The sequence below is a fragment of the Suncus etruscus genome, chromosome 7 (assembly GCF_024139225.1).
Source record: "Suncus etruscus isolate mSunEtr1 chromosome 7, mSunEtr1.pri.cur, whole genome shotgun sequence".
Classification (NCBI taxonomy): Eukaryota; Metazoa; Chordata; class Mammalia; order Eulipotyphla; family Soricidae; genus Suncus; species Suncus etruscus.
Window position 1 is genome coordinate 71,669,323 of NC_064854.1, and position 20,821 is coordinate 71,690,143.

The following is a 20,821-nucleotide window of genomic DNA, read 5'->3' on the forward strand; positions in this document are numbered from 1 at the left end:
TGCTCTCATGTTAGACACATCCATTTCTTTCTATCTCTGATTTTTTTTAAGTTATAGGAGCTGAGTTGAGTAGATGTTAAACCATAAAGTTTTCAAATTCTAAGATTACTACTTTACTTTAAGCTTTGCCATATCCTGAATTAGATTCTAAAGTATATGTAATATTTAAAGGAGTTCTCTTTTAGATTATGACACTATTCTAATGTAACACAGTGATAAATTTCAGTTTGGTGAAATGAATTTTAGTAATAATCTAGAAGTTACTCATTTCAACTTATATATATATTATCTAGGATTTATATATAACTTATATATAATATATTGTATTATATATAATTTAGAATTTAATCACTTCAATATATACATATATACTCAGGAATAACCTCAAAATTAGTATAATTCAAAACTATTGTAATTATATCAAAGGTCTTTCAGTTTTTGTAAAAAATATCTGTGACTTTAAATTATTGACTTTATGTGGTGTTTATTTAAAATATTTATGTTGTATAGCAGGGGTCTCACACTCTTGGCCCGCGGGTCATTTGCGATCCTCTGTACAACATTTTGTGGCCCTGCCCTAGAGGAATCTTTTTGTTTTGTTTTGTTTTGTTTTAGTTGTTTGGGTCACATCCCCCAATGTTCAAGGCTTACTACTGACTTTGCACTCAAGGATTACCCCAACTTTGCCTCCTGCGGCCCCCAGGTAAATTGAGTTTGAGACCCCTGCTGTATAGTATATTTAGCTTTCTTTTAAACATTGACTTCTATAGTTATATAATAGAAATAATTTTATGTGATGTAATATAAAAAAGGTAAAAAGATAATCTATTTGGAATATTTGTAATTTCTCTAGTTGTCTGACTCTAGTGGAGAAAAATAGATAATCTTCAACATTTCTAAGACTCCTGAAGAATCATTCAATTTGTTTAATTATCTTTCAAATACCTGTTCATCAAGATAAAAGATTTAAGGTGAGAAAGTGCTCTGTACATCTTTATTATTTTTCTCTCTTCCTTTCTCTTATCATTAAGCAGTAGCAAAAAATGACAAAGTTTTCAATTATTCCAAATAGGATAAATGTAAAGGAGCTGCCTTTTTGTTATAGTATACCACATTTAATAGAGAAAATCATCAATCAAATTATCTACTTACTGATTTCATACCATGTACCAAGTATGTAATATGTACTAAGGTAAATATATGTTCATATATTAACCTAGAAATAAGATAAAAACACCATCCTTGAAAATCATCTCTGTAAAAACAGGTAAGATTGATTCATACATGACTACTTAAAAATAATGTAATAGGTACTACAATAGAATCATATGCTAAAGAGTATAGAAGCATAGTATAGCAATAGAGACTTCACCAGAGTCATTTGAAGAAGACTCCTTTTATTAAGCATTTGGTGAAAATTTACAGATGTAACAGCGATTCTGGAGAATACAAGATATATAAAAGCTCAGAGAAACGACACCCTGCTCAAAAGTAGAAGCAGAATTGAAAAATAAAAAGTTGATAATACATATATCAATCTTGGAAGCCAAAAATATTTATTATTCATCTATCCCAAAAAAGTCATCATTTTTCTTCTGGGACATGTTTAAAGTCAATGTACTTCTGAGAAGTATCTCTAAATGTGGGTAATATTTAGAAATATAAATTTATCTCAGGAACTCAACAAAAACCATTGTAGAATTTTAATCAGGCTTATATAAAATAACTTGCTTTATTTTTCATTTAAGTTTAATATATTTATCATAGTAATATGGAAGAAGACTAACACAAACTAAAACTAAATAAGTAGTCCAAATGAGAAGAGTGTTATGGGGGCCGGGCGGTGGCGCTGGAGGTAAGGTGCCTGCCTTACCTGCGCTAGCCTAGGAGACGGACCGCGGTTCGATCCCCCGGCGTCCCATATGGTCCCCCAAGCCAGGAGCGACTTCTGAGCGCATAGCCAGGAGTAACCCCTGAGCGTCACCGGGTGTGGCCCAAAAAAACCAAAAAAAAAAAAAAAAAAAAAGAGAAGAGTGTTATGATATCTAAGTAGGGATTAATAATGTTCATATCTGGAGCTCGAGCAGTGGCTAAAGTGGTAAGGCATCTGCCTTATGCGCTAGCATAGGAAGGACTGCGGTTAGATCCCCTAGCAACCCATATGGTCGCCCAAGCCAGGAGCGATTTCTGAGCGCATAGTCAGGAGTAACCCAGAGCGTCACCGGTGTGTCCGAAACAAACAAACAAACAAAAAGGTCATATCTAAGTATGGTGGCGGGGCTAAAGACTATGAATTGCTCAGATCAAAGTGTGTATTTGCATTATTTGAAAGATATTTTGATATAAATGTCTGAGGGTCAATCATGTTCAGAGCGTTATTCATCACAATAGGCCAAAATATTCTACAGGAACTACAACACAGAGATAAGCGATTTGTTTCTCTTCCATTTCTCCCTTGCTGAAGGAATCCTTATGTTGAACTATGTCTGATTTTTGAGTCCGTAGGCAAATATGTTCTTTTGGAATTTTAACCCTTTCTGTGAATACTTGTTATTAAGTAATTCCACTATCTCATTTTCCTCTTTGTTTCAAATCTATCCTTCATATGGCACTTTTGTCCTATTTTGAAGTGACTGAAATGACATCATAACTCCAGCAATAAAAATTTAGGAATAAAAATAATGATAAAACCCTAAAATTATGCAAAATAGTTCCTTCAATCCCTCTGTCTCTCACTATTTGACCTTCAGAACAACAGGAAAAAATAAGACTTTATTGATGGAAGACTTAAAAAATTAAAAAACAAATAAACCATTCTGTTACTTGGTTTGATAAAGATTGATTTTTTTGAAATTTAGTCAGATACCTCAAAATGGATTCTTATGAAACACATATAAGCATATCACATTAAATATATTTATATGTAGTAGCAAAATAAATTTAAGTATAATAATTTTAAATCTGAAGTTTTAACATTAACTATTATAATTACATTTATATTTAAGACATAAATACATATTTGACATCATTGGCAAGAGTTACTTCCAGAAGAATTCTATAAAAATATGAAAAATTACATTTTAAAAGTTATAAACTTTTTACATAAACTATCAAGTGAGAACATTAATATTTCTTAGGTTTCAGAGAACCATATGATCTTTAAAACAAGCTGTCAATCACCTACAGCTTAATATAGAACTTTGGAAATCAGTGTTTATTGCATAGTGGGTTAAATTCTGTTTAAAATTGGGAACTATTCTTGCAAAACAAACTGCAGCTATTAATATAAATGACTGAAATAGATTCACTTAATTCTATAAGTGCTTACTAAATTGTTCATTGCAAGTTTAAGAATTAACCTAGTTCAGTCCTAAAAAGTATATAAAATTGATTAAAACAGGTAGCACAATATACACAGGGAATCCTAAAATCCTGGAACTAGTACACCTTTGTTCAGAAAGACTAATAGTTTCCAAAAGTATTAAGCAACAGAGAAGTTTATGAAAATATCTGAGAAATCACATCAGCTAGAGGAGAATAAAAGCATTCTAAATTGAAGGGTAACATGGAACAAGAAATTACGATCAAATGTCAATTCTGTACAGTTTGGTCCTTTTAGTATAATAGAAGTTAGAATCAGTAAAGCATAGAATGGATTGACATCGGTTATGTTTAATGCTTCTAAAATTTTATGAAATATAAAATTTATTCCCTAAAACATTTAATCCCGAAACTTCTTACACTAATACAAAACTCAGTAAATAACAATCTTTACAAATAAGCAGATAAAATGTTTCTCTCTGCTTTTGTGAGAAAATTTGGAAACCACTTGTGGAGGATATGAAACAATATATTTTACACAGAAAAGTAGAATATCTGTGAATACTATAACTGAAGAGGGAAATCCTAAAAAAGCACATGTGCATCAATATAACTAGTCAAGTGAACCACTCAGCAAGCTCTGTGGCCAAGTGCGCAAGCACCCTAAGGCTTGTGACCCCTAGAAAACACCACAACTAATGTAAAGTATCACAACCAATTATGTATGCAATTCTGGTTATTATTATGACCTAAACAGGTGCAGAGGGAAGGGAGGAAAGAAGACAGTAAGCTTCATAGTCCCTGATTAAATAGGATCAAAACCAGAGAAAAAATAAACCTTTAAAAAAACCACTTAATTGGGTGGTGTTCTTTACATGACTGAAACTCAAACACAATCATGTATGTATTCATGGTGTTAAAATAAAATATAAATATATATATATAAAAATTTAAAAAACCTCTAAAAACGCTTAATTGATACACAATGTGTTAGAATATGGGGCTGGGGTATAAATAATAAAATTACTAGCTTGAAGCTCAGAAGCATAAAACCAAATGAAGAAGAATGTTTGGATTATAATTTCTATGGTTAACATTTTTTACTCTTGAATGAATACATTTGAGATAGTCTTCTGTATTTAGAGATGGGCCCACTATTTTATCTCTAATTATTCTAGGCATTATAAGAGGAAAATTTCTTATTGTATTATTCTTTTTTGTTTGTTTTTTTTGTTTTTCTGTTTTTGTTTTGAGGCCACACCCAGTGACGCTCAGGAGTTAATCCTGTTTATGCATGCAGAAATTGCCCCTGGCTAGAGGGACCATATGGGAAGTGTGGGATCTAACCAGGTCTGTCCTGGATTGGTCATGTGCAAGGCAAATGCCCTACCACTATGCTATTGCTCCTGACCATTATTGTGTTTTTCTTATTAAAAATTATTAAATTCCGAGTAGTTTTGCTATACCACCTCAAATGCATGCTGTATAGAATGGTGATCATTGTTTCTAAGATAATAAACATCTAGGATATTCTGAGTATAATAAATATGTATGTAATGTAATCTGAGCTTGACTTGCTTTCTTTATTATCTGATAGTGATGTTGTCAGAGAAAAACTCTAGGCACATTAAACATTTTTGCATAGCCTAATTAATTACTAAAAAGAGCTTTGTCAAATATGACTCTCAGAAACAACTGAAAAAAAAGTATGTGAATTTCCTCTAGAAAGCATATATATATGCATATATATTGGTGACTAGGAAATGAATTCTCTATATATGCTTCTAAAATAAACTGTGATTTCAACAAAGTAAAACTAAAAACTAGTCTACTGATGATCAATGAAACCATTTGTATACTTTAAAGTATAAAGTATTTTTTAAAATAAATATTTATTATCTTATGCATGGCATTCTGGATGGAATTACAAATGTACTAAAAGAGTTAAGAGCAGTGTCACTTTATGAGAAATCTTCAAAAATAATAAAGTGAATAATCATTAAATTTTATAGCTCCAATGTAAGAAGAGATATATGAGATTACATTTGATTCCTTACTTAACTGCCAACAATTGAATTTATTGTTTAGAAGTTTAAATATCTGATATTGTTGACCATGGATTCTTTCAATTTTTTCCTATTAAAATTCAAAAGAAATCAAAGCTACTCAGTGTGAGATAATTGAGTCAATTATATTTCAACAAGCAATTCAGAGGAATAACCCAATATGACACTTCAAAACATTTTTGAACATCACCATCAAACATCAGTTTTTATACAAAAATGATGACTTTTAGAAGCAGTAATACATTTTTTTGCATTAAGAATCTCAGAGATGACGGGGCCCGGAGAGATAGCACAGCGGTGTTTGCCTTGCAAGCAGCCAATCCAGTACCAAAGGTGGTTGGTTCGAATCCAGGTGTCCCATATGGTCCCCCGTGCCTGCCAGGAGCTATTTCTGAGCAGACAGCCAGGAGTAACCCCTGAGCACCGCCGGGTGTGGCCCAAAAAACCAAAAAAAAAAAAAAAAAAAAAAAAAAGAATCTCAGAGATGAAGAAATAACTGGTAAGGTGCTTGCTTGCATGCAGGTGAACAGGGTTCAATCCCCACTCCTACCTGAGGTCAGAGCCAGGTGTGACACAGCATGCTGTGTTTGGCTCCAAAACAAAACAAAACAAAACAAAAATGCAGCTCCTTCAAGTCTTTACGTTTTTTAAGTGGGATTAGTAAAGTAGCAATCAAAATTTATATTTAAGTCAAAATAAACTGTAGCCCCAAACAACAAGAATTTTCCGACACATCATAAAAAATAGTAAAATACTGATATTTAAAAATAACCTCCCTGGACAGAAGATATAATACAATGGGTAGGGCATTTGCCTTGCAGGTGACTGACTCAGGTTTGACCCCTGGAAGATTATACAGTCATCTGTGCCTGAGTGAAGATACAGGAATAACCCCTGAACACCTCCAGGTGTGGCCCCAAAACAAAAATAAATTATTAAAAATAACCTTCTTGAAGTTTATAAACATCATAGTCTAATAGAGATGATATATTTGTATTTCTAATTTTTGAACATATTAACCAAAATATATTGAATAGCAAAGTTGGTATACTGTTAAGATATTGCTATTACACAAGGCCAATTTAATTCAATTTATCACATAGACCATAATAAAATAAATGATTATACCTGTGGAAATCTGCTACTCTTGAATAACTAAAAATAGAGTCCTATGTTTTGATTATTTTAAAAATTTTACAGTTTTCTTACACCTAGTCACTGTAATAAATTGCGTTAAACTGCAAGGCTACCTTCTCAGAACTAAAGCAGGTTTAGCAACATAAAAGAAACCATTTTAAATAGATTCACATTTTCTTCATCAACTTTACCTACCACCCATTCCTCCCCACAGCATTGATAACTGTAGCAGCAAAATACGCATATTTTTCTGTTACAAACTACTATGGTCCCAAACCACATAAAATTTACTGTTTTTAATGATATTTGAAAAACAAAACCATCCTGAACCTTTTTTCTCTAAAGAATCCATATCAGATATTTATGAGAATGTAAAGTAGAACCATTATTTTCTTATCCTTCTTTTGCTGGTCATTATGTTTATGGATATCAAAACGACATCCTCTTGAAAAAACAAGGACATGGAAGACCTGAGTAAATAAGGTAAAAGAGCAGTAGAATGTAGTTATCTGAGGCTGTCTTTGTTTCTTCATATTACTATATATCTACACAATATGGTAGCCTTTGGCTGCATGTGCCTATTGAGTACTTAAAATGTAATTAATCCAAACTGAATTTAAACATAAATTACACAACAAATTCAGAAACAATAAAAGTTTTGTGTATTGTATTAACATTTTACCACATGAGTTATTGGTTAAAATATTCATTCATAAATTGCTGTATTAATTAAATTTATTAAAATTAATTTAACATATTTTAAGTGGATACAGAAAGTTACAGATGCATATATGAAATGCTACTATTATTACTGTGCTCAAAACTTGGATAAACCTTGCCACAAATCACAAAATTTGCTCCTGAAGATCATGTTTTCCATATTTTATGAGGGCATACCTTATACCCATGACAAAAGAATGTGGTAGAAATGTTATCAATGGTGGGAAAAAATCCAAACTTTGAGCTCAAATTAATAAATCTAACATGACTTTTTTTATCTCTCACTCACAGACAATTTAGATAAATCATCCCTTTGAGGAAAACCTTGCATATCCTGACTGCTATAACTCAGGTCTGATCTACCACACCACATTTGGTCCCCTAAGCACTGCAAAAGTTACTCCAGAGCACAGAGCTAGGAGCATTCTGTGCCACTTAAGATTATGTCCTAATAGCACCCTCAACACCCCTACTTCTGCAAATAAAATGAAGGCAAAGTTAGTTTAAGAAATCTTTTAGGGCTTATGGTGCCATCTTCTCTTCAGTTCCCCTCCTCCCCTCCGTTAACTTTCTTTTTAATTGTATTCACTTTTATCTCAATTCCCCTCTGTTGGCTTTTTTATTTGTATTTCTCTCTCAATTCTAACTGGCACTACCTCACATTTACTCTCTCTCCCTTTTTTAAAATCTATTTTCCAGTTTGCTCTTTGTATAATTCATGTTTAATAGCTGCCATATTGACTTAAAACATAATTTATCATGAAAAAAGAAAAATACATGGGCAAACATTTGAAATAATAAAAATGTTTTTACCTCTTAAGTCTTTTGTTATGTTATTGTTTTATTTTGTTTGTTTTGTCATTAAGAGTAAGTGACCTCCTCTTTATGGTTTACCCTGGCCCAGGGTAGTTTTTCAAGCCCTCATCACAAACCAAATCAGATTCTCCAGAGAAAATAGGCAGCTATATGTTACAGATTAATAATAAGCAGATTACTCATGATCAATATATTAATATGTGTTTTTATAAATATCAAATATACCCAAAGAACCTCTAAAAGTATAATTTTTAAAATAAAAGATTATGGGAAAATGTATACTTATTGACTTTATATTTAAAATATAAAACTTGAGAAGAGGACAAGTCTAAATTGTTCAATAAATGTTATCAGAACAGTATTTAACATAAATCTTATGAATGCTATTATAGGCTTCTTGGAAAGTGTTTTAGAGTAATTTGTTTAAAATTTGGTAGTCATTTATAACAAGGCATGATAATATAATTTATACAAAAGGTTCTACACTTTTATGTTCTTTTATATTCTACTAAAAGTGATTATGCAGCTAGTACACAATATTAAGTAGAAAAACAAATTTTCTTTAATGAAAAATTTCTGAAAAACACTAACGTCTTAAATTGCACTTATATTATTGCCTACATACAAGGGTATATGTTAAAAATTGTGTTATCCCTGTAAGTAATTCATTGATGGTTTTTAGAATAACTATATTAATAAATTAAAGAAAAATTTTTATTCAATTAATCTAAACCAAAACTTGTATTTTATCTACTTATTCTAAATTTATAAAGCTTTCATATTATGTTTAATATTTTACTATCATCTTTACATAAAGTTACACATCTTGTAAATTTATAGAAGGTTTAGCTTCAAGGATGTATGGCCTAGAAGAATCTATAAGTTTAACCAATATTATCAAAGCATAAACATACAAAACATACAAAAGAGAATCATAACAATACCTTATTATGTGTTTGAGTTTGTCCAACCAGTATGAGAATATTGGATGAGATGATAGACAAGCAGAAGTTAATTAAAATTATGGATCTTTCAGAGCGTATGTACCTAGTCAAAAAGAGAAAGTACACTTTCAGTATTCTAGTATTGTTCAAATTGGTAGAGACCATGTAGAAATGAAAAAACAAAAATGCTATCTTTACAGAAGTTAATTACTACATTTTTAAAATTAATTATTATTTCCATGACATGCAATATTACTATGCAATGCACAAATACTTACTCTAAAGCATTATTTTTTCAGACTTTATGTATAACTCAGAAGTTCTAACAGTCTAAGTTACACATTGTCTAAATTCAATTTTAAGTATCTTTACACATGTGTATGATATTAATTATTATCATAAATGTCAATAGGAACTGATAATTGGAATACAAACCTCAGATTTTACATTTACTAGAAAGATGTCATTAATTTCCAAAATACATGAACACTTCATCCTTTTAAGTATTTTTATGAATTCAATATTTTTATGAATGTTTGTTACAAATGATGAGAAAAATAAAATAAATCATTATTTTGCATGCAAAAATCCACTATTGGCAGACAAGAGATAGTGATTGCCTAGCATTTGGTGACCCTAGTTCAATCCCTGACACCCTATCCTTTGTTCCCTACAAGAAAGAAAATTAATCATTGGTTTGAAAAGTTTTCTTTATTATCTTTCCATATAAACATATAAAGTTTTGATAGTCTATCCATAAATTTTAGTAAGTAATAAAGGTAATCCAGGATAAAACTTTGCAGGATAATATATCCTACTAGCTGTTTACTCTTAAAGGATAGTAGTTATTTTACTATATTGTATCCTTTGGTAAATAGTGAGTAACAGTAACAAAATGATACATGTGTGCTTGCTGTGAATATAAGCCTTTTAAAACTGTATTAGAGTAAGGGCACACTTTTCACAACAGGCTTGAGTTTTCCTGTGTAGTGAGATTTGGGAGCAACAAATGTAGAGGCATTCAATAGAAGATCAAAATCTGTCAAAATTATTTCTTTCTTTGTCATTAAAAATACTAGGCAAAATTCCAGTGCATATTTTAAAAGGCCACAAATTCATGGTCCGTGCTTCACAAAAGCCCTAGTCCATTTCAGGTTTTGGGAAAGTAAACTGAAATAGAAGAAACTATAACAAACAGAAATCATTTTAACACAATTTTCTTTTCTAAAGAATTTAAGTAAGAGTAGCCTATATCAATTATCAATACAGAAAGGCATCGAGATAGGTGACCTTGTTCCTGAACCATCAATAAATTAAAAATATGATCAAATAGAAATACAGTATATAATACTAAAAACACCATCAGATATTAAGTTGGGTGAAGTTTGTATATGTGATATGGATTAATAAGCTTAAAATGGCACAAAATTGACCTTTACATAACAGTAATACCTTTTATGACAGCACAAGACACACAAATGATATATTAAAATGTTTTAGTACTATTTGTTATTCAAGAAGAAAAGTATTAAATGAGTTACACAGGCTTAGATGTTCCATTTTCATAAGTACTGGTTCACATTTTACCTTTAAAAGTTACCATGCCTAAACTTCAAAACTTTTGAAAAAATATTCAATGTTTTAAACAAAAAAACTGTGAATGTTTCACTTCAATATAAGGACTACAAGGACACTTAGTTGATATTTGATATAAGAGTTACTATATAGAATGTATCTACACATGGAACAAAAATTTACAAGTTAAATGTAAAGTTTATATTAGAGACTTAAATTAATCATATTGTTCACCTAATTTGAATCTTAAAGCTTATAGAAAAGTATTATTTCATTTATCACATTTGTAGAGAAGTTGAAGAATATTAACTATTAGCAAATAAAGTAATTTCTTTCATATTTCATGCCACATTTTAATAGATTATTAGGTGGCAATTATTAAGAAAAATTTTAGAATAATTTTTCTGATTTTAAAAAATTTATTATGGATTGATAATTTCTCTGATAATTTCCATATATCCTATTGAGGGGTGAAGATAAAGTATAATTGTTGCTGGAGCCCTATGTATTGATATATGATACTGTAATTCTAAAAGTTTCAATGATTTATTGTGATATTTTTGGCTATTTATTGTCATCAAACTTATATAGAGTTTAATTTTCAGATATGCCTTAATCAGGAATTTGTGGAACAGTAAACTGTTTCTTCTCAGTTTTTGTTCATATTTCCTTTCATTATAAGAATACCTGACTTAACACTGGATAATTTTTGTTTACAATGCAATTCTAAGCATTTTTAAAATTTTCTTGGGATTGGCAGTTCTTTCACTATATATTTCATTAACAGATGGTTCCTTCATATGCCAATGGACCAAGACTTTACATATATTTAATTTTTATGAAGAATAAAAATTTAATCACTCAAAATATAATGTCCTTAGGGGTTGGAACAATAGCAAAGCAGGTAGGGTATTTGCCTGGTAAGCAATCGATCTTGTTTTTTTCCCTTGCATCTCATATGGTCCCCCAAGCACCGCCAGGAATAACCCCTGAGCACAGAGCCAGGAATAACCTGTGAGCACCGCCAGGTCTGACCCGCAAACCAAATATATATATGTGTGTGTGTGTGTGTGCGTGTGTGTGTGTATGTATGTATGTATATTTATACATACACATATATATGTCTATTATTTATTTATATATTATTTAAATATATATTTATAACATAAATATGTATATTTATATATAACACTCATATATAAATATATATAAATGTCCTGGATAAATACTCTGGAGACCAAAGACTATTATTTAAATGATGGAAAATTAAATAACCATTCTTATTGAATCATACTTAAAATTTCAAGACAATTTTATATTAAAAACATAAGATTGGTTAACTATCTAATTTAATATTGAAAACACTAAGGTATATGCTACTATGTATAATATTGTATTTCAGAACATTTAAATATAATTTGAATAGATAAATGTCATTTGTTTATTTATTTTTAGTTTTTGGGTCACACCCGATAGCGCTCAGGGGTTACTCCTGGCTCTATCCTCAGAATCGTTCCTGGCAGACTCGGGAGATCATATGGGATGCCAGGATTCAAACCACCGTCCTTCTGCATGCAAGGCAAACACCTTACCTCCATGATATCTCTCTGGCCCCCAAAGGTTTTTTAATGTGTAAAACTTTTGGAGGGGGTGGGGTTTGACCACACCCGGTGGTGCTCTGGAGTTAATACTAGCTCTGTGGTCAGAAATCGCTCCTGCCAGGCACAGGGGACCATATGGGTTGCCGGGATTCAAACCTGATCCTGGGTTGGCAGCTTGCAAGGCAAACGCCCTACTGCTGTGCTATCTCTCCAGCCCCAAATGTGTAAAACTTTTTAAAATTTATTAGAAAGATTGATCATTTGGTATAATTTTGTTATCAGTATATGAGTTGACATAATATAACACACAGGTCTAATTTTGCTAGAATAATAAAAGTCTTAGAGATATATTAAATCTTGACATAACATCAACCAGATATCATTTCAAATATTATAGAAACAATTTTAAGGTTTTTGCCCTGTTTTTATATTTTTCAGATTTCCTTTAATTAATCTATCTGAACATGATGTATTTGTAATATTCAACTACAATATTTTTGATCACATGACATTATCATGCTAATAGGTTTTTATTACAGGTACATAAAATTTTGCTCATTTTCTGAAGTAATATTGACAGTAATAGCTTAAAACTCAATATTTTATAGATCATATTTCTATAATAGAATTATAAGGTTATAATTAGAAACTTGACTACCACTTAAACTCTTAGACTCTAGTAATTTGATATGTAGAAACATTGTATTGAGCTTGAGATAAAGTTGGAGCTAAGTAACTTGTTGAAGACTACCATCATTTTATTATTTTCTTAAGTGTGTGTGTACAAGCACATTTGTTTTTGTTTTTTTATCATAAGAATACAGACAAGAAAATTAGGTAGACACTTTGTTTAGAATTAATAAATTAATTTACTACACTTCAACCACAGCAATTACAGATCTGCTGTAAAATACTTCTTCCTATAAATTAATACTTGGGAAAACATATAATGATTATCTTAGTCTTGATTTAACAATAACTAAACATTCCATGTCAAGTAAGACCACTTGATTACATACCTCCATAATGCTGCATAGACAACTGCTAGAGTGATCAAGGCCAAGCAAGAAAGGCCACTGCCTACTATTAAGGTAACTGATGGTGCACCAGAGGATTCCATGATCTGTAAATCATGCAAAAAGAGCAAAGAAAAAAAGATCATTTTTTATCAAATTATAAATATCTTATAAACTCAGGAAACTTCACACTCAAAAATAGCCAATATAGTTACTATAGCTGCCAAATAATTAACAAGTAACTCCATATTTACACATTCTCAACCTCCAGAATGACTAATTCTAGCTCCATTCTCTTCTCTCCCACTGAGAAGTATTAAAGGTGTTAGCATTTTAAATGCTTGACTATGACAATGCCATCTTATGATTTTCTGAAAAGAAGAACTAAAGCTACAACTCGGTCAATATACACATGTTATATTTTTCTAGCTCAACTTTGACGAACCATTAGTTTTTCTTAACTACAGTTTAGATATTTCACAACTTTTTTTTTAGTAATATTTGCTTTGCTTCTCCTATTAATTAATACTCACTGTGTCACACAAACCAGTCCCTAAATATTAAAAAATGTCAAACTTTTTGACTTTTGAAACTTTGTTCTAAGTATTCTCTCATTTAATTTCCCTTGCTTGGTTCTAAGAATATGAATAAAAGCCAAATTTTAATTAAAAAACTTAGAATTTATTGTCATTATTTAGATGAACAAATATATGAAGTTAATTTTCATAATACTAGGCTAAGTCTCTAAATACTTGACCTTGAAAAAACAAGCCTTATGTCTTTTAAAACATATAGATATACTATAAGCAGTAACCAATATGCATGATTTTCTCCCTAGATCTGACTATGATCCTAGCTAATAAAATCTATAGTTTTTCATATACTTATTACTGGAAGTTTAAAAAAATGTACTTTAAGATAGGGAATATTCCTAAACATCAGATATGCACATTGAGTTATTTTAGGTAATTTTCTCTCAGAAAAAAAGATAAATTATATATGTGTCAGCCAATTTTGATATAAAGCTACGTTTTTCATTATTATTTTCAGTATTGCACTTTTTTGAAATAATTTTACAAAATCTAATTAGCAAGATGCTATTTTCTATTAGACAGCCTATACAGCTATTTCAAAAACTAGTTTCATAAATCTGTGTACTTTTAAGAAATTATTTTATAATTTCTGAAATTTCAAGCCTTCATAAAAACTTGATTTTTAAAAATGAATAGCAAAGGACATTCCCAGAAAACCTGTACTGAAAATGTCGAATGCAGATATGCAATGTGTTTGGCTATAGTGTCTGAAGTCTTCATTCTACCATAACAGTACCTTAAAAAATTTCCTGAGAACAGCTTTCCAGTTCTAAAATGAAGGTTAAGTTGGCAATTATTTTTACGTAAAAGTTTCCAGCACATTTAAATCATGATTAAATTATATTTTCACAAGTATATTGCAGAAATTTCAAGTTAGAAGACATAAAATTAAGTAGAATTTAGAGTACACCAAGTAGAATTCATTTATATATGTATGTATGTATATATGTGTGTGTATATATATATATATATATATATATATATATATATATATATATATATATAAAACACTACTGTAGCTAAAGATGAGAAGAACCCAATATTTCCACCCTGCAACATTTTCCAATTTCCCATTTAAAATGCAGTTCCCTGGAGAAGCACTCGCCACAATGCCCCTGCCTTTGCATGAAAGCCGTGTTTTCCCTTTGTTACTTACTATTTCTCTAGGTTGCTGAGCCAAAATGGCGAAGGTAGAGAGGCGATCACATAAGCATTTCGTATGGGATGCATCGGTAAGCACAGTTTTACATCCCTGGGTGGACCACGTTCCCAAAGACTCGTTCCTGCAAAGAGGGGGAGATCGGGATAAATACGCCTGATGGCCAAATCCGTAAAGAAAAAATGCAGTTTAATTGAGAGAATCGTCTACTGTAATTCCGGTAGAGGAAAAAAAAATCTACTTGTTGTTGAACAGGACGCAATTTAGATGCATCTCCAATTCAAGCAAAAGAGAGTGCTTGGAAAAAGCAGGCAGGCAGCGGTGCAGCGTGCAGAGAGCTGTCCAGAACCGGAGGTGCTGAAACACGAACTAGCTCTATCCAGCCCTCTGCGAGAAACAGCAGCGGTGGTGGCGGCAGCTCTAGCAGCCGCCAGAGCTTTGGCAGCCACTTCCTATGCTCATCCGATCGTTTCAAACACCAAAGAGGCTTTTTTTCATACCAGCTCTGAATCCAGTCCCATACTGTTGGATCATGAATGCTGCCTTTAAGACTGAAGATTTCTTTGAAAAGCCTGCCTAAAAGATTGCATATCAGGGTTGTGCGATAAGATCTTTGCTGCTGGTTAGAGCTTTTTCCTCCCTTTAGATTTAGCTGCTGTGAGAATTTCGCCCTGGAAACGGGATGCAGCAGCAGCATCAGCTGGTTCTGACTCTCTATGCCTTTGCCTGGTATCCAAGGGAGGGGTGGGCTCAGACATAAGCTTCCCACACCACTTCTTCACTCAGTCCAATGCGCCTCTGAGCCCTTGACATCTTCCTCTCTTTCGCCTCCTTGCCCTGGCGTAGAAACATTAAGCAAACCTCAAGTCTGATAGAACATTTAGAAAAATAGCCCCACCCCAATGTTCTGTCTGAAGAAAGAGGGCCACTTCAAATGTGTCTTTGGTGTAGCCATTCAAAATTCAAAGCCTATGTTTTACTTCACTGAGCAGAACAATAAAAATGGTATCAACCTACACCTTCTGGGGATGGGGGAGGATGGGGGAGATTCTTCCACCCCCGGCTGAACTACTCTACAAAAAGAGGAAGAAAACGGGGAAATAACTAGAGAGTTCGACCAATCAACTTTATTATCGTTACACGTGTTATATGCTGAATGTACCAAATGTCACATCCCTTCCCCCCAGGCATGGAAACTCTCCAGCAAGCAAATCTGTGTTTATATCTCTGATTTTAAATTTTGAAACAAGTTACTATATGTAATAGAAACCATTCTAAAACTCGAAGATAACAAATAGCTTGATGTTAATTTTGATATGGCACTTTTGATTTCACCTCCATCTCTAAATGTTTTAATCTATTGGGTTATCATGCATGCAATCTATTTCTGAGACATGCCAGTTAGATAAGGTACGCCTTGACAGTTGGACTTCCAAGTTGAGCTACAGAATATAATTTACACTACCCTGATTTGGTATAGAGAAGCAATAACTTTTTAATATTCATGACCTTATCTTAATATTTATGAGTCAGCTACTCTTAATTATATTTTTAAATGCATATACTTTATTTAGGAGAGCTACATAAACATTACTTTTCTTCACCTAGATACTTCTAAATATTATACAACTCAAAGTGTTGTTTCTTTTTCTCATAATGTCATGTACCAATGCCGACATATTTTAAAAAGCAGTTATATCCTGAACTGAGACATTACTAAATTACATTTCTATCTAAACATAGTAGTATTTCTATTTAGTTCAGTATTGTATTCTGTGATAGTCAAGGCCAAATAAAAATATTTTATTTATCTTATTAAAATTTTTAAGAAGTGCTACTTTTTAAGAGAATCTGTATGTTTTATAATATTACAAATGAATTAATGATTGAATGGTCACTTTACTGCATTCTCTGTGTTTTCAGAGTAGAGTTGCGTTACTTTTTTTTCAAACAATGTTGCAATGACAAAAAAAATTCCAACTCTAAGTCTCATTAAGAGAAAATTTGTTCTGTAAATAAGACCTAATATGAAACAAAGTTACATATATTTTTCAATGTGATAAAGGTTTGTTTACTCAAGAGAATGTTAGCATCAGTAAACATTGTCAGATATAAAGTCTATGTTCAATGCTTTTTTATATACTGTCATGTAAATCTCACGACATGCTTAGAAAAGTAGGTCAATTTAAGTTCTTTTTGCAAATGATTGGCCCATTTCTAGATAAAATTAAGAAAAATATCACAAGTTTCTAAGTAGTTTTCTTATAACTCAAACCCAAGTATGAAATACTTTTAATGTCATGACCCTTTAAATTGGTTTTTCTCTGGTAAAAAAATAATATATATATATACATGTATATATATGTCTTTTTTACATTTATTTGAAATATGTACCATAATTGCTTCTCTCTTCATCAAATTAAGCTCATGATATTAGTGATTAAATACAACTTTATATGCTCTCTCTAATTTAAAGCAAGGTATAAACACAAAGTAATAATATAACAGAACACATAAATTTAAAACCAAAAATAAAATATTTTGGGGTGCTACATTTAGTCACTTCCAAGAGTTAACAATAGTAACATATGGGAGCCATTTTATGGAATTTTTACTGTTTTGTAAACTTCTTAATATTTAAAAGTTGAAACTCATAAATTAGTTTTTAAAAATCACCAGTCTACATATTATTTTACAACAAAACCAATAGAATGTACTACTCATATTTTTAAATATTTCATAGTGTATCCTTGCTTGAAAATTTAATTTAATGAGATCTTATCAAGCAAACAGATGAACACTAGAATTCATGGGAAGCAAAACAGTTTACCCATTCTGTACAGAACAGGTTTTGAAATATGTGGAATATTCTAGTTATCATTTTATTTTTCCAATGTCAGAATTTTGCAAGATATAATTAATGGTGTATATGTGAAATATTTACTTACTAAGCCTAGGTTGTTATCTATAGAACAAAATATAGTGAAATATATATGAACATTAAAGACATAAAAACTACAGACTGATGATATCAGAAGCAAATAGAAAAATAAAACATTATATTATAAGTATAAAGATCATACTATACATTATATTGCTCTTGTAAAAAGTGTTTTTTACAGGTATTGATTTGAGTATTTTTCAAAAATAACTACTCTTGCAAAAGTTTATTCGACCAGCACATTCTTTTTGGTTACACATACATTCAACCATGTTAGCTGCTAGCTGTCATCTGTACATCTTCTCTTTCAGATTATTACACTGGTGAAGAGGAGTCTGCCTGTCTCAATTATTCAAAAGTACATACGTAGAGAACCAAATTCTATGAGCATTACAATAAGAAAATATTAAAATCAAATTAATAATATTTGACAACAAATTAGTGATGGAGAGGGGATCTTGGGAAAGCTACTGCTTTACTGACATTAAAGTGGTGGATAATTAGTGAGTTGCAGAATTGCAAGTATAAAACAATATGGAAACTGTTTTAACCATGCTGCCAAATAATATTTAAAGAAGAAAATATGAAATCTTATCATAGTTATATTTATGTAAATAATTGCTACAGTTTTGCTATATACTATAGTTTCTTTTTGAGATTTGAGTACATCACTGTGTTCTTAATTTTATGACAGCCTTAAGTAATATAGAATGTAAGTATTTAAGAAGGAAACTGATCTATATAGTAGAATAAGAAACTACTCAATAACAATCAATAGTGACGTAGTTCAAAAATTATTTATTATATCAAGGTTTGATATTTTTAAATACCAATACAAGTAGATATTCCCTTGAATCAATTATTTTTCAAAATATTCTGCTTTTCTAATGTATTAGCAGGTGAAATGTTATGAGTATATATTTAAGAAGTTTATTAACTTTTAAATATTAATGGTCCACTTATTTAAGATCAAAATATTTGTACTAGCAATTTTTTAAATCATGCAAAATTTCTAAATACATACCTTTATAATATATGCTATAATTGTCACAAATAATTAATTTCTTAAGAACTGGTAAATTTGTGTTATTTTAATACACATGTTAAACAAAATAAATGATATGCAATAGGTTGATAAGCAAATATTTAGTAGGTATATATATAGCTATGTTTTTATAGTATCTTATTCTTATATTACAGAAAACTTGGGGTAGGTGCTGATAAAAATAGAAAAAGTTGTTGATGGTAATGTCTACTTTTCAGGACCCTGCAAATCCTCAGAATATTTTTATATTTAACAACTGCTACAATGTCAAAACACAGTAATTTATAAAATTAGAGATATTTTCTAGAGATAACCCTATTGAGGATGCAGTTTATTGTTTTTCAACATTTGTTACAAACTTACCTGAATACTTAAAAATTTAAGCCCCTAGCTGAGGAACAGGCATAATTACTTTCCTAAAGTTTTTTAGATGATGCCAGTATAAATCTCAAGCTGAGTAATAGTGATTTATTCCAATGATTTATATAGATAGAAATGTCTTTATATAGATAAAATTTTATACATAAGAAATATAAAGCGCAGTGAATTTTGAAATTTGCTTTAAGTAAAAAGTGAAAATTAAAGATTGACACAGCAATTCTAGACTGTATTTTTTGTGCTAAATTGTAATTGCAATCTCTTTAGAAATATAATGAAATTGGTCTAGAACAATATAGTATCAAGTTGGTGGGGAGTTTGGTTTTCACACAGCCTGCCCAGTTTTGATTCTTGGGTGTTTATATGGTTCCCTAAACCCCACCAGGAGTCATTCCTGAGCATGCAGTCAAGAATAAACTCTGAGCATGCAATCATGTATAAGCCATGGACATTAGGTGTGGCCATCCTGAAAATAATAACTATGTAATTAATACACTGATAACATTACAAGAAGATAAAATGATGAAATACCTATTTTCTCTCAGAAACATAACATTTAAAGTCATAGTTTTAACAAAAATGAGTTATCAATGAGTAAAATTAGTTAACTATAAACTGTCATCCTTATGATTAGACCCTATGTTATAAGTGATATAGACACAATCAAATACTAATTATATACTATTTTATCTTAATTTTAAATATATCTCATCTCTCTAGTGAAGTTAGTTTTGTATAATAAAATTGTTAAACTTTTAATTCTGACACCTAGTAATAGGTAAAATTTATTGTCATTTCCCTCCTAAAAATATCCGAAACATTTTGTTTGTTTTTGTTTTTTGGGTTTTGAGTCACACCCGGCAGCGCTCTGGGGTTACTTCTGGATCTATGCTCAGAAATCACTCTTAACTAGCTCGGGGGACCATATGGGATATCGGGATCTGAACCAATGACCTTCTGCATGAAAGGCAAATGCCTTACCTCCATGCTATCTCTTCAGCCCATCCTCAACATTTTGAATCAAAGAAAGTTTGTGCTCTGAAGTTATTTTTATATCAATGATCAAAATATTATTATGCATTGGCATTTTTTACTATAAAAAGTGATGAAAAATTAACATGATTTATTAATTCACTGGGTTAAAAAAGTTTATGGTGCTGGTATTTTTAAGTTAATAGTGTCGCCTACATATCATAGTATAATTTTTTTTGTTATGTAAAAATTGTTTTCTGGCACTATATCCTTATTTATATCTTGATACAATCCTTTATTTCTATTAGATCTCTGAATATAATGCTGAATGTTAATTGATAATTATTCACTAGATTATTATGAGAACTGTATTTTTTGAATGTCTTAAAATCCACTATTCCACTAGGACTTAAAGTTGAATATTAATTTGATGTTATGTAAATTTCAAGGGGTGTCTTTAAATTGTACTGAATCCAGAACATTTTTATCACTTTAATTCATTTTCAGTCTTTCTCCATATGTAAAAATGCAACCTGA

The 20,821-nt window shown here is 30.8% G+C and overlaps 1 protein-coding gene across 1 annotated transcript in view; it reads right to left on the minus strand.

The window, feature by feature from the left end:
• The window catches only part of ADGRB3 (adhesion G protein-coupled receptor B3), an 898,471-nt gene that overhangs the window by 177,725 nt on the left and 699,925 nt on the right, over positions 1-20,821 (minus strand). The window contains exons 18-20 of the mRNA XM_049776768.1: positions 14,946-15,072; positions 13,200-13,303; positions 9,005-9,107 (exon numbers count right to left, since the gene is read on the minus strand). Coding sequence (XP_049632725.1) covers positions 9,005-9,107; positions 13,200-13,303; positions 14,946-15,072 — 334 coding nt within the window. The remainder of the gene's footprint in view (positions 1-9,004; positions 9,108-13,199; positions 13,304-14,945; positions 15,073-20,821) is intronic.